The sequence below is a fragment of the Neltuma alba genome, unplaced genomic scaffold (genome assembly GCF_004799145.2).
Source record: "Neltuma alba isolate B1F8T4 unplaced genomic scaffold, ASM479914v2 tig00011778_pilon, whole genome shotgun sequence".
In the NCBI taxonomy this organism is placed as follows: Eukaryota; Viridiplantae; Streptophyta; class Magnoliopsida; order Fabales; family Fabaceae; genus Neltuma; species Neltuma alba.
The window spans coordinates 45,092-57,685 of record NW_021636401.1 but is presented as its reverse complement, the minus strand read 5'-3'; the positions used below and the strand labels follow the sequence as shown (position 1 = coordinate 57,685).

The 12,594-nt window shown below is 30.3% G+C and overlaps 1 protein-coding gene across 1 annotated transcript; it reads right to left on the bottom strand.

Moving 5' to 3' along the window:
* Positions 1-1,520: 1,520 nt before the first annotated feature.
* Positions 1,521-4,145, bottom strand: LOC114717853 (uncharacterized). The gene is made up of 2 exons (XM_028903079.1): positions 2,429-4,145; positions 1,521-2,347 (listed from the first exon to the last, which is right to left on the bottom strand). The coding sequence occupies exons 1-2, from the start codon at positions 4,143-4,145 to the stop codon at positions 1,521-1,523; spliced, it is 2,544 nt and encodes an 847-aa protein (XP_028758912.1).
* Between the last annotated feature and the right edge of the window lie 8,449 nt (positions 4,146-12,594).

Here is a 12,594-nt window from a genome sequence, read left to right as displayed (position 1 = left end):
GGAGCATTAACAATTACATGTGGCCATCTATCCCATGCTTGAATGAATCTGCGTATTTGTCAATCCAATTTGTAGTTGTTCTACCTCGTAATTGGATCGTGTGGTAATTTCTCAAATGAACAGGCATGGAAGGAATTGGTTGCTGACGACCAAATTGCCGTAGTACACGGTCAGGATGATGCCATTCTATAATATTAAAACATATTAAAGGAACTGAAGCACGCCAAATTTCGGGTGTTGTCAAGCAATACTCAGGAATCAATTGGCGCACATAAGGAGATTCATATGGCTGCCATATTATCTCATCATCGGTCATTTTATCCAAAAAGCTCCTATATCGGATTAAAGACGCAGCAAGTGGACGTGGGTTTTGTCTAACATTTTTCCATCTGTTATTACAAAAAAGTAATGTTAAAAATTATATAATTTTAATAATATAAGAGCATAACAAATAGTTAGTTAATAAATTTAACATACCTAAAACCCAAAGGAGGTAAGAGAGGGTAGATATCAGATTGTGGATCTGGATACCTAGGTTGTTGTGGTGCTAGCATAGGAAAACGATCCCATGCCCATAAATGAAGTAATGATAAGCATCCTCCAATCCCATCCTCAGTTGGGTTAGTAGCATTACACAATTCTCTGTATAGGTGAGCTAAAACTGCTGATCCCCAACTGTATTTTCCAGCTTCTTGAAGATCATAAAGTAGTGGAAGGTACATTAGATACACCTTGCTACCCGATCTATCTGGCATGAGATATCCACCAATCAACCGGAGGATATATGCACGAGTGAATTGTTGAACTTGTACATCATCCGCATTATCAGGTAGGTGATTAAAGTTCTCTTCCAACCAACTTATAAGTAGTCGCTGCCCACTTAGTCTATCTGCAGATGGTCTAATACCTAGAAAACATTCACATATGTCTTGCCAATTAAAGTCAGTTCGGCCAATAACTGCCATTCCTTCACATGGAAGGCCCAATTGTTTAGCTACATCCTCTAATGTTATGGTGCATTCTCCACGTGTAGTGTGAAATGTATGAGTCTCAGGACGCCACCTCTCAACCAGTGCTGAGACCAAACCTCGATCATAATCAAACTGTCCTACTCGAGCAGCACCATAAAATCCAGCTAATATAAGATATTCAATTATTTGATTAGGTGGGTTAATCATTTGATTAGCGTGCATGACTCGTCTAGTGTGTAGGACCCTGTTAACCTATAGTGGAAAAGGGAAAAAATATTATTATAGAAACATCAATGAAATAATATATAAGAAATAGATTTTACTTACATTATCATTCCACACATGTTCGGAAATATGTTGGGTTTGCAAGTACAAAAGAGAGTTATCCTCTGGGCCAGGATTTATCACCTCTTCTGGAAGTTGTGCCATTTTAAAATGTCTCTGCATAAGGTAAAGGACAAATTCCAAATAATATAAAAAAATCAAACTAATTATAATATAATCTTCATAAAACATAATGTTTTTATTACACAAAGTGAAATACATAATTTATTGTCGAGATGCTACACTTTGTGGACAAGTAGAACGGTTATGACCAACTTGTCGACATAATCCACACTTGTTAGGTTCATTGGGTGTGGTCCAATCCATCTCATTTCTTATGCGACTTGAGCGAGGACGTCCTTTATCTCTAATCATTGATGGGTTAGGTATTAGAAGAGGACAATCAATCTGCGGCCAGTACATCTCATCTCCCACTGGTTGGAACTCATTATTATAAACCATTTGCATAGTTTCCAACCGAAAAACAGGATCCACATATTGTAAATGGTCTATGCCTACTCGTGCACAAGCAGCAATGGCATGCATACATGGAAACTTTTCTGCTTGAAACTCTCCACAATCACATTTTCTGTCAATCAAATTCACCTTGCAACACCGACGAAATTGACGACATCGAACATTATATGGCTCCATAACCTCAAATGATGTTGCTATTCTGTTAAAATCTTGAACTATACAAGCAGATGCACTTTGTGTTGCTATATCTAACTTCTTTGTCATTGTCTCGGAAAATACCTTACCAACCATAATTTGAGCATGAACTTGTTGGGCACGTTTGACAAAATAATTATTGACTCTATACATGGTTGCCTTAACTAAACCTGTTATTGGTAGACTTCGAACACCTTTAAATACATTATTCATGCACTCTGCAAGATTGGTTGTCATATGTCCAAAACGAAGACCTTCAAGGTCATATGCACGTGACCATTTCTCTTTTGGGATGGCTTCGATCCATCTAGCTGCAGGAGTATGGTGCAATGCTATTTCTGCTAATTCTCTGTCAACAACATGACGTTCATAAGCATACCCTACATATTATTATTAGCACTTGTTAGAATGATTATAAAATCAAATAGTTATAATATCATAAAAAGCACAAGGAATCTCACCGATATTTATAAACTTCTCTTTTAACCAATTTGTTCCATGTGCTTTGTGAAGATTTGAAGCCACGTGTCGTAGACAAAAAACATGATGTCCATGTGGTGGTTGCCATCCAACTTGGGGTTGAGCAACAGCAGCCAAAATTGAACGATGTCTATCTGAAATTAAGCAAATTCCTGTTCTATCTTTTACAACACATTGGCGTACAAGGTGTAAGAACCATGCCCAAGCAGATCTTGTTTCCCCTTCAACTATAGCAAATGCAAGTGGCACAACATTTCGATCGCCATCTTGTGATATTGCCATAAGCAATGTGCCCTTGTATTTTCCATATAAGAATGTTCCATCAACTTGTATAATGGGCTTTAAATACGGAAATGCATCTATGCATGGCTTGAATGTCCAAAAAACACGATGAAACATTTCAATCGGTTGACCGTTTGTATTGACTTGAGAGCATTGTTTGTTTGAAAAATATATGCATGACCCAGGCATGAAGTGTTGAACTGCAGCTAACCATCTTGGGAGCAAGGAATATGAGGTCTCCCAATTTCCAAAGGCAATCGCAATTGCTAATTGTTTTGCCTTCCATGCTTTCCTATATGACACAGTATAACCAAACATTGATTGCATCCTCTCAATAATTTGTGACACTTTCACATCTGGTTTGTCAGTTACCATTGCCACAATGCAGGATGATATAACATCTGCGTCCAATTTTGGATGGTCTTGAGTTAATGACGTGCTCAAGCATACGTGAGGCCCCCCATATTTTGTAATTTGCCAATAGTTCTTGCTTTCCTTTTTGCAAGCCCTCACTCTCCAATTGCAATTATCTCCATAGTTAACACAACGATATTCTTCATACTTTTTACAAGAATAATAGACCTTAAATGTATGATGAACACGAACAGAATATAGCTTGACTGCACGTCTTAAAACTTGGACATTGCTAAATATTTTCCCAACATTTAACTCTTCATTATCACTAACATGCAGAATATCTTCTAATTCACCAAATTCAGGAGTTGTAACTGACTCAACATGAATTTGTGACAAGGAAGCATTTGTAACCTGATTTTGCTCATTCATCTCGTCATATTCATTGTCATTGTCACCATTATCATCCCCATTACCAGCATTTAAATAAGAATCATATTCTTCCTCATCCTCTGATTCATCCATGATATCTTCTACGTGAGGAAGAGAACATGATGATATAATGTTCCCACCATCTATGGGGAGTTCAAATGGTTGGAAACTTTCCATGTCATCACTAAACATAGATTCTTGTTCCATCATGTTCACCCTATTGCTACTTGATGGGGGCATATTTTCGACATAATCACCTATGGGTTGTGACTCAATATGGTGATTATCTGGTAAATCACATATGTTAGCATACAACTCTGCACATGTTAATTGAGTTGAAAATCTTCTAGTCACTTGCCACATTTGTTTTATATCTGTATCATCTTCCAAATTGCATGCTTGGTATTGTGGTGGATTTATGCATGTAGGATACCTATATACTAAATTTGTCACGTTTTGATAGGGAGGAAGTCGCAACTTTCGTCCAATAACTTGCTTCAATTTGCCCAAGGTAATGTTTTCATCAACTTTGATAATTTTCACATTATCAGATTCAAATGTTACACCAGCTGGGCCATTAAAAATTCGTCCATTTGCGAATACACACACGAACTCCTTTCTATGATCCATTCTACTTCCTAATCATTTCATTATAATCATTAGTCAAGTAAGATTAAATTATACAAATAAATTAACTCCACTATACCATTGCTTTTTTGTAAAATCAATATTTATTATTAGCTCAAATATCCTATATAACCAAACACATAATGAAATCCATATCTAAGGGGAAAAAATATATAATGAAAACTGCATAAATCCAAATTAAAAACTACTATAAAAGATGTGTTATTGCTATTATTGTCAAAATCTGTTAAAGTATAGTAAACAAACTTGATTACAAATTTAGTAATTTTCAGAACTTTTTAATCATTTTTTGTAAATTATTTATTTGCAATTAAAATAAATAAATAAGTTTAAGAAATAGATTTTTTTTCCTTTTGTTTCTTTTTGTATTTCTATAATTTTATTTACATCAAGTATTAATTAATATATTATTGCACTATATAAAATACATTAAACATATATTTTTTTAATATTAGAAATTCTTTCTTGTAATATTATTTTAATAATAACATATCATGAAGATTTTTTTTTCATTTTACACATATATATTATTTATACCTTATAATACCTATTTATTATTTCATTATTTTTGTAAAATTTAATTTAATAAATATTAATTTATTGCATGAAATTAAACATTTAATTGGACTAAAATCTTTTAGACCATTGGGTTGAAATGAAGGGTTCAAAAATAAAGATTTTTTCTCTAGTTTATCACATTCATTAAAAATTATTTACTTTAATTTCTTTTAAATTGTAAAAATATATTTCAAATTCCTAGTTTTTATTTATCATAGAATTTAAATGATATAAGTTTAAAAGATTTTATAAGTTATTTCAATTTATAATTCAAAACTTTTAAACACTTCTTTATTACAAAGATTTATAAACATACTTAGTTAAATATATATATTTATTATAAAAAATTAGTTAAAATTTTAATCAAATCTTTTATGTTTGCCTTAACTGATTGAAATTAATGTAACTATAAAAATATAATTTAAGACTTTATTAGAATCAGAAGTAAAATAGTAAATAAATTTTATTTTAATATAAATTTCAGTTAAAAATAATATTTTTAGAATCTTTTTAGAATACTTCTATTAATAGTGTTAACTAATTGGACTAGATGTATGCTTTTAAAATAGAGGAAAGATCTATGTAATTGATGCAAACTAGAAGAATAGTCAGAGTATTTTATTCTTGATTCAAAACACTCATATCATGATATGTCATCATCAATTAAAAAATACAACATAACAAATAGCATGGAAAAGGCAAAATGAAAAAAAGAAATTATGAGTGCTCTTCATTCATTTCAATTTTACTTACACCTTATTTTTACCTACAAAATATATGAAAGCAATGGTTCATTAGAAGTGGGTAGAAGACTTTTTTTTTTTAATTTACCAACTAAATATATACCACATATTTGATATTTAGGGCGTATATATAATTATTTTTCAATTTTATCTTACCAAATTTAAACTTCTCGAGAAGTATGCTTTCATAACAAAAAATAATAATCATATACCAAGAAAAAATGAAGCTTATATCAAAATCTTAACATCTTAAAACAATATAACAGATGATAGTTTTACCGTTAAAATAAGAGGCACCTAGCTTAGAAAGAGTACAAATATTCCAGATTGTTGAACCCACCACTCACTTCCTGAAAATTAGAACAATGAAATATTAACTCATCAAGGATAGTATGGATGAAAAATCAAATTGTATATCACAACTGTAAATTTTTTAAAAGAAAAAATAGAAGAGAAACAACATACCTACAGCAGCAGTAAAAGAGCTTGTCTTGTTTGGAAACAAGAGTGAAAAATTAATAGTACAGGAGAATAATGAAAATGAAACAACAAGTGAGAAGAAGAAGAAAAGAGAACTTGGCGAAGAAGAAGAAGAAGAAGTGAAGAGGTGTGAAGGAAGGAATTCACGTATCATATATATAAAGCCATAGCTGTAGCCTCACGGGATTCTCGCACGCTATGTCAAAATGTTTACAGAGCACATATAATTGGTTGGTCTTGCACGCATTATTGGTTCGTCTTGCACGCATTATTGGTGGAGATTCAGGCGCATAATTGGTAGAAGTTTTGCATGCATAATTGGTGGAAATTCAGACGCATAATTAGCAAAAATTCAGACGCATGATTTCATATGGGGAAAGGAGAAAGTGAAAAAGTGAAATCGTTCTTGGGGTGAACGATTTCAGAAATCGTTCACCCCAAGAACGATTTCACTTTTTCATTTAAAAAAAAAATTAAAAAGTGAAATCGTTCACGCCAAGAACGATTTGTGTGTAATTTGAAAATCGTTCTTGCCAAGAACGATTTTAAGTATAGCATATTAGTAAATAGTTTGAAAAGTGTAGCATTTCGGTAAAATGTTTTACTGTTTATCGTATTTCGGTAAAAAAGCCATCTTTCTGCCCTATAATGAAATTAAATTGAGAAGATTTTTTTAACAGAAATATCCTGAATAGTTATAAATTGAGTTGTAAATTTTCATATTTAAAATTATTATTTTCATTTTTTGTTTTTAAAATTTGTAACCCTACTTATAGTTTAACTTAGCTTAGCACTTGTAAATTAATTTGTAAATTTTTACATGTAGAGTTACTATTTTTATTATTTTTTATTGTAGATTTTCATATGTTGAGTTGCTATTTTTCTATTATTATTTGTCGTAAATTTTCGTATGTAGCTTTTTTATTTGTAAATTTTCATAGGTGGTCTTTATTATTAAAATTTGCATTCCCACCTATAATTTACTTGAGCACTTTTAAATTGAGTTATGAATTTTCATACGTTGAATTATTATTTTTTTATTATTCATCGTTAAAATTTGTATTTCTAACTTGAGGGTCAGATTTAGTCGGTGGCCAAACAGCTTGTTGCCTGTACACTGTGAAGTGAGCCGGGAGGAAGTTTGTGAGAACATGGCGGCTTTGTTTCCGACGTCTGACTTCGCCGGCGGGGCTTCCCTTCCTAGTGGCTTCAAACTAATAAGTGATCCTGTTTTTGCTTTTTATTTACTGTTTTTTTCAGTGTTTCCAATGGGTAGTTTTGTCAAATAGTTTTTTTTTCCCTTCCTTTGTTTTTTTTCCCCCACATAATCCTGAACCAAGATATTTTACTTAGTGGTCATAATTTAGTTTTTGCATTTCCCTTTACAAGATCATGAACTTCAAGATATATGTTATTACTTCCAGTCCTAATTATAAAATCTCGTTTGTAACAAAGACATTCAAGAGATACAAATTATATTAATAAAAATATTTACTAAAATTGATTAAAGATAAAATCTGCAATTTTTCTCTCTCAGAAATAACTTAATTTATTAGGAGAGAGTATAAATAAGAAAGAGGATATCATTTATTTTTTATAAATAGCAACAAGCCATTTCTTAAAAAAAAAAAAACAGGGGAGGGAATATATTAATATTTCTTTTATATTTATATATGGATAATGTGTTTAAATCCCCAAAAGTATCTACTAAATATATTATAAAGGTTGGTTTAGTTTGTGAGAGATTGATTTGTAATTCACAAAGTCATGAGTTCAAATCTTGCAGTTTCACATTAAAAAAAAATCTTGCTATTAATGTTAGAACCTTGTTAATAACAACTTATAAGTATTTAAAATGTTGAGTGTTAGTGATTATTTGAATCAAACCCAACTAAACTTTTAATATATAAAACAATATAGCCGGTGAATTTGGGGGAAACCAAGGAAATAGCGAAATTGCCATGAACAATAACACTATATTTGGTACGGTCTCGAAGGGGAGGGAAGGAAAGTTGCTCTCCTCCCCTTGTCTGGATGGTACAATTTTTTAGAAGGGAAGGAGAGCAACTCCCCTCCCTTATTTGGTTAAGATATTTTTTAAAGAGGGAATGGGCTTTTCTACCCTCTTCTTCCCTTCTAGTCTATCCTCCAAAAGTAGGGTTTTTTGGAGGGGAGATGGGAGATAATATTTTAATTTTTCATATACTTTTTTGATTTATTAATCCTTAATCAGTCGTAAACATTACTACATTAGAGAGTTTTTTAAACATCTAATAAGAGATTGTTGAGATAATTGTCTCCAAAATTAGTAAGCATTTGTAAACTTTTTTTTCTCTTATTCTAATTCTAAGAATCTGTTGGTATTTTCTTTCACCTTCAAGGTCTTTTCTTTGATTGAAATCCATCACTCATGACTTTTTATTTTGATATCTTATAAGTGTGTGACTGTGTCTTGTAAATCAAAATTGGTAAATTACATTATATATATATAGTTATATATGAACAAAACAAAAAAGTGAGAAAATTCATTTAAATTTTATGAGGTTAAAATAGTCAATTTTTTATTAGAACAAAATAATGTGTTATTAAAATTGCTCCCTCTCTTCCCCTCCAATCAATCCAAACAGGATATTACTAAAATCCTTCTCCTCCCTCCCCTCCCATTTGTAGATACCCTCCCCTTCCCTCTCCTTGATTAAAATCCCTCCCCTCCCCTTCCTTCCGTCGAGCCAAACATAGCGTAAGGGTCTATTTCTGGTACTCATCAAGTGATGAGCATTCAATGCTCATCACTTGATAAGTAATATGGACTGTTCAGATCTAATATTTTTAAAGAATTAATTTAAAATAGGAAAAAATTATTTTTAAAGAATGATAAATTAAAAGATTATCTTTATTTTTAATTTTATACCTATTAAAATAATTATTTTAAAAAAAATAAAAATAAAAATGGAACTAAATCTGTAGCGTCCAGATCCGATTTGGACACTTCAGATCTGATAAGCATCCAATCTCATTCCTAATAATGAAGGCTTTAGGCCTTCATTGAACAACAAAATTTTCAGGCGTTCATTAAACAACAAAAACAACAGAATGAGATTGGGTGTTCATCAAAACTGATGAGCACCCGGTACTCATCACATCTGGACCGTCTAAATCCAATCTGGACTGTCCAGATTTAGTTCCATTTTTATTTTTTATTTTTTATTTTTATTTTTTAAAATAATTATTTTAATATATATAAAATAAAAAATAAAAATAATCTTTTAATTATCATTATTTAAATAAATAATTTTTATATTTTAAAATAATTATTTAAAAATATTAAGTCTGGACCATTCAGGTCTAATTTGAACTGTCCAGATTTAGATTGCTCATCAAGTGATAACCAGTGGGTGCTCATTACACCTAACAAAAACAACCGTGTGGGATATCCGTAAACTTAAAACTGCATTGGAGTTTTTTTTTTTTTAAATAAGGGTTTACCTAGAATAATGGTAAAGTTCTTTAAAAACAATTACTCCATCCGTCTATTTTTATTAGTAACCTTAAATTTCATTATGTTAATCAAAAAGTTACTTAAGACAATAAATAAATAGAAATTAGAAGTTTTTTCTCTAAAATAGCCTTATTTATAAGGGCGAGAGGGTATAAGAAAGATAGTAAGCAAATTATTATAATCAGGAAAATTATGAAAAAGAGAGTATGTGGATCAAGAGAGAAGATGGTCTGGAAAATGAAGTAATAAATATATTAAGGTATTAAAATAAATAATTAATGAAGCAAAATAGAAAATTTGTTATAAAAATTTAAGACAATTTCCAAATATTACTTATATTTGAGAACAAAAAGAAAATAATACTATCTCTGGTCCTAATTATAAGAGCTAGTTGACTAATTTGAGGAGATTAAAAAAATAAGTTAAGTTAGCTATTTGTAATAAATAGATATTTTTTTCTTAAAATATCTTAGCTAATCAAGTACATTAGCTAGAATTACTATTGTTAAAAGGATTATATTAAAAAAAAGTGTAAATATAAGAGACAAAGTAGATTGTGGGTCTTATATTTAGGAGCAAAATAAAAATTAAATAAGATCTTATATTAAGAACCGGAGGTAGTAGTTGTTAAGTTGGTAGTATTTAATTATGATTTTTGAAATGCGAGATGAACAATTAAATTTTTTTTTGCAAATTTACTCTTTCAATTCTGGAAACAAAAACTAAAAAGGAGGAGAATTAATGGAAGAAAATAAAGTGAAAGGAGAAAAGAAAACCTTAATAGTATAATATTCAGATGATTAACTTGAAAAGAATAAATCCGGCCAAAAAAAGTTGAAAAGAATAAAAAAATTATTAGATTACTTAATCATAGTATATGATTTTTTTTAAAATATTTATCCGTACTATTAAACTATATATATAAATGGTCTAAAATAATTTAATAATTTTTTATTTTTTTATTTATATTAAAGAGGCAATACTATCTACTATGCATAAAAGAGTGGGAAAAGAGGACAAGATCAGAAGGCTAAAAAATTGAGAAAATTCGAAAATTTGAAAACAACATCAACGCAGTCTCCGACATCATAATAAAGTTTCAAGCTCTGAGGTAGACAAGTCATTCACATTTCCCCCCTTTTTGAAGGACTGTAATGCTTTTTATTTGAATAGTATTATCTTTGTAATTAAATGTAAATAATTTTATACATTTTAATTATTTAATATTATTTTAAAATTTTAATTACCAATTACCACTAATCTTGATTCAATTCTAATTTAAACTACGGACCCTTGAATTATTATTTCAACCCATTCAGTTTAATGAGTTCATTCCAAACAAACCTTAAATCATTAAAGGGATTTGCTTATTCTATAGACTATGCTTTGAATTTGTCTAATTACTTAATATATATTTTTTTGCTCTTAATTATGTCCTGTATATCTTTTTTTCGATTATACTCTTGTCTCTTTTATTAGTTATTCTCTCTTTCACTTTCTCCTTCCGTACATAAACGTGTTTTAATGAAATAAGTTACATTTTTTTTTACATCTTTTATAGTCTTTAACAAATTTTTTATATATTTATAGTCTTTAACTAATTTTAACCAATTTTTTGACATTCATAAAATAGGTTTGGAATCTAAAAAATCTAAAAATTAAAATTACTTTTCTCAAACAACTGGATGAGAAACTTTAATCTTTAAGCTTAGAATCAGGAGTGGAAGGGTCTTTTTTAGGAAATATTATTTAATATATGATTTTCTCCTATTCTAAATATAAGAACTAGTTAACTAATTTAAAAAAATTAAAAAAATTATTTAAATTAGTTATTTTTCATTATTTGGATCTTTGGAGGGCATAGAGAAAATTGAGTGAGTTTTTGTATGCTTGGAAAAAATTGGAGGGAAAAGAAGCCAGGATCTTCGCTTCCCCTCCTCCAAAATTGAGAATTTTTGCATTGAAGGGTAAATTTTTTTTCTGAATTAAATAGGTCTATTAACTGCATGAAATTACATTACAATTACAATCAGAATCATACTATAAGTGGAATTGAACTCCCGCCGTTCTATTGTAGGAAAGTATTCATGCCAGTAGACTTTAAGAACAAGACTTTTTGCAAAAGGAGTATGATTTTTATATAAATTGGCAGTTGAACTGGCCCTTTCTTTTCTTTTCTTTTCTTAAATTGACAGGCAACTGCAGCCCACTGAAATTAACCCCTCACGACCTCACCTCCCCTTATTGACTTGACCACATAATGACATTATAATAGTGAGTAAATGCTTGTATGGAATTGAAGGGAAGAATTATTGTAACCAGCTACACTGAAGTGAAGTGCCTGGGCAACGGTTCAACGTTCAAAAGCAAGTGGCCAAAAATGAACCATCATAGCCACCTCATGATCCACTGAATAAAGAGACAAATGTCTAATGGGTCTCTTCCACCAAAATTTGTCTGTTGATCTTTCTTGTTGTGGCCCCTCCCAAAAAGACTTGCGCATTGACGTAGACAGTGAAAAGCAACTCCAAGGAAATTGCATGGATAGCGAAGAAGTGTGTTTCCATACATTTGCTAATGGCCTTTTAACCTACCCTGTAATGTAATTATGAGGTGGGGTATTCTATCCCGTTTGTGATATTAAGTTGTTAGTGCCTGTTTTCAAATTTAAAAAGGAAAAAAATAACAATAATTATGACATATATTTCAAAGACCCTGCATTCGGGAGAACAGAAGTGAAATCACAATGGAACATTCGGCCAAAAGTTCCTGTTTGAATTGGTGGTAAATAACCATAATTTTAAATAATCGTGATTTTTAAAATGATATTAGTTAAAAGTGACATTGGTTAATCATGATTTTTATTTGGATTTTTTTTCCTTATGAGTGATTTTGTGAATGTTGATTATGTTTGGATTTTATTTATTAAAATCACTCATGGGTATATAAATACCAAAAAAAAAAAAACAAAGGTATGTAAGAGAATTACAATTTAATATAATTCTTATAAGTATTTATTATTATTTAAATACAATTTTAATTTAATAATCATTATTAACATGGCTAGATTAGAGAAATTTTCGTTGCTGAACTTCTATCAGAATTTTCCAATAACAAAAGCTGCTTCTTGTAACTTATACTCAAACGTACA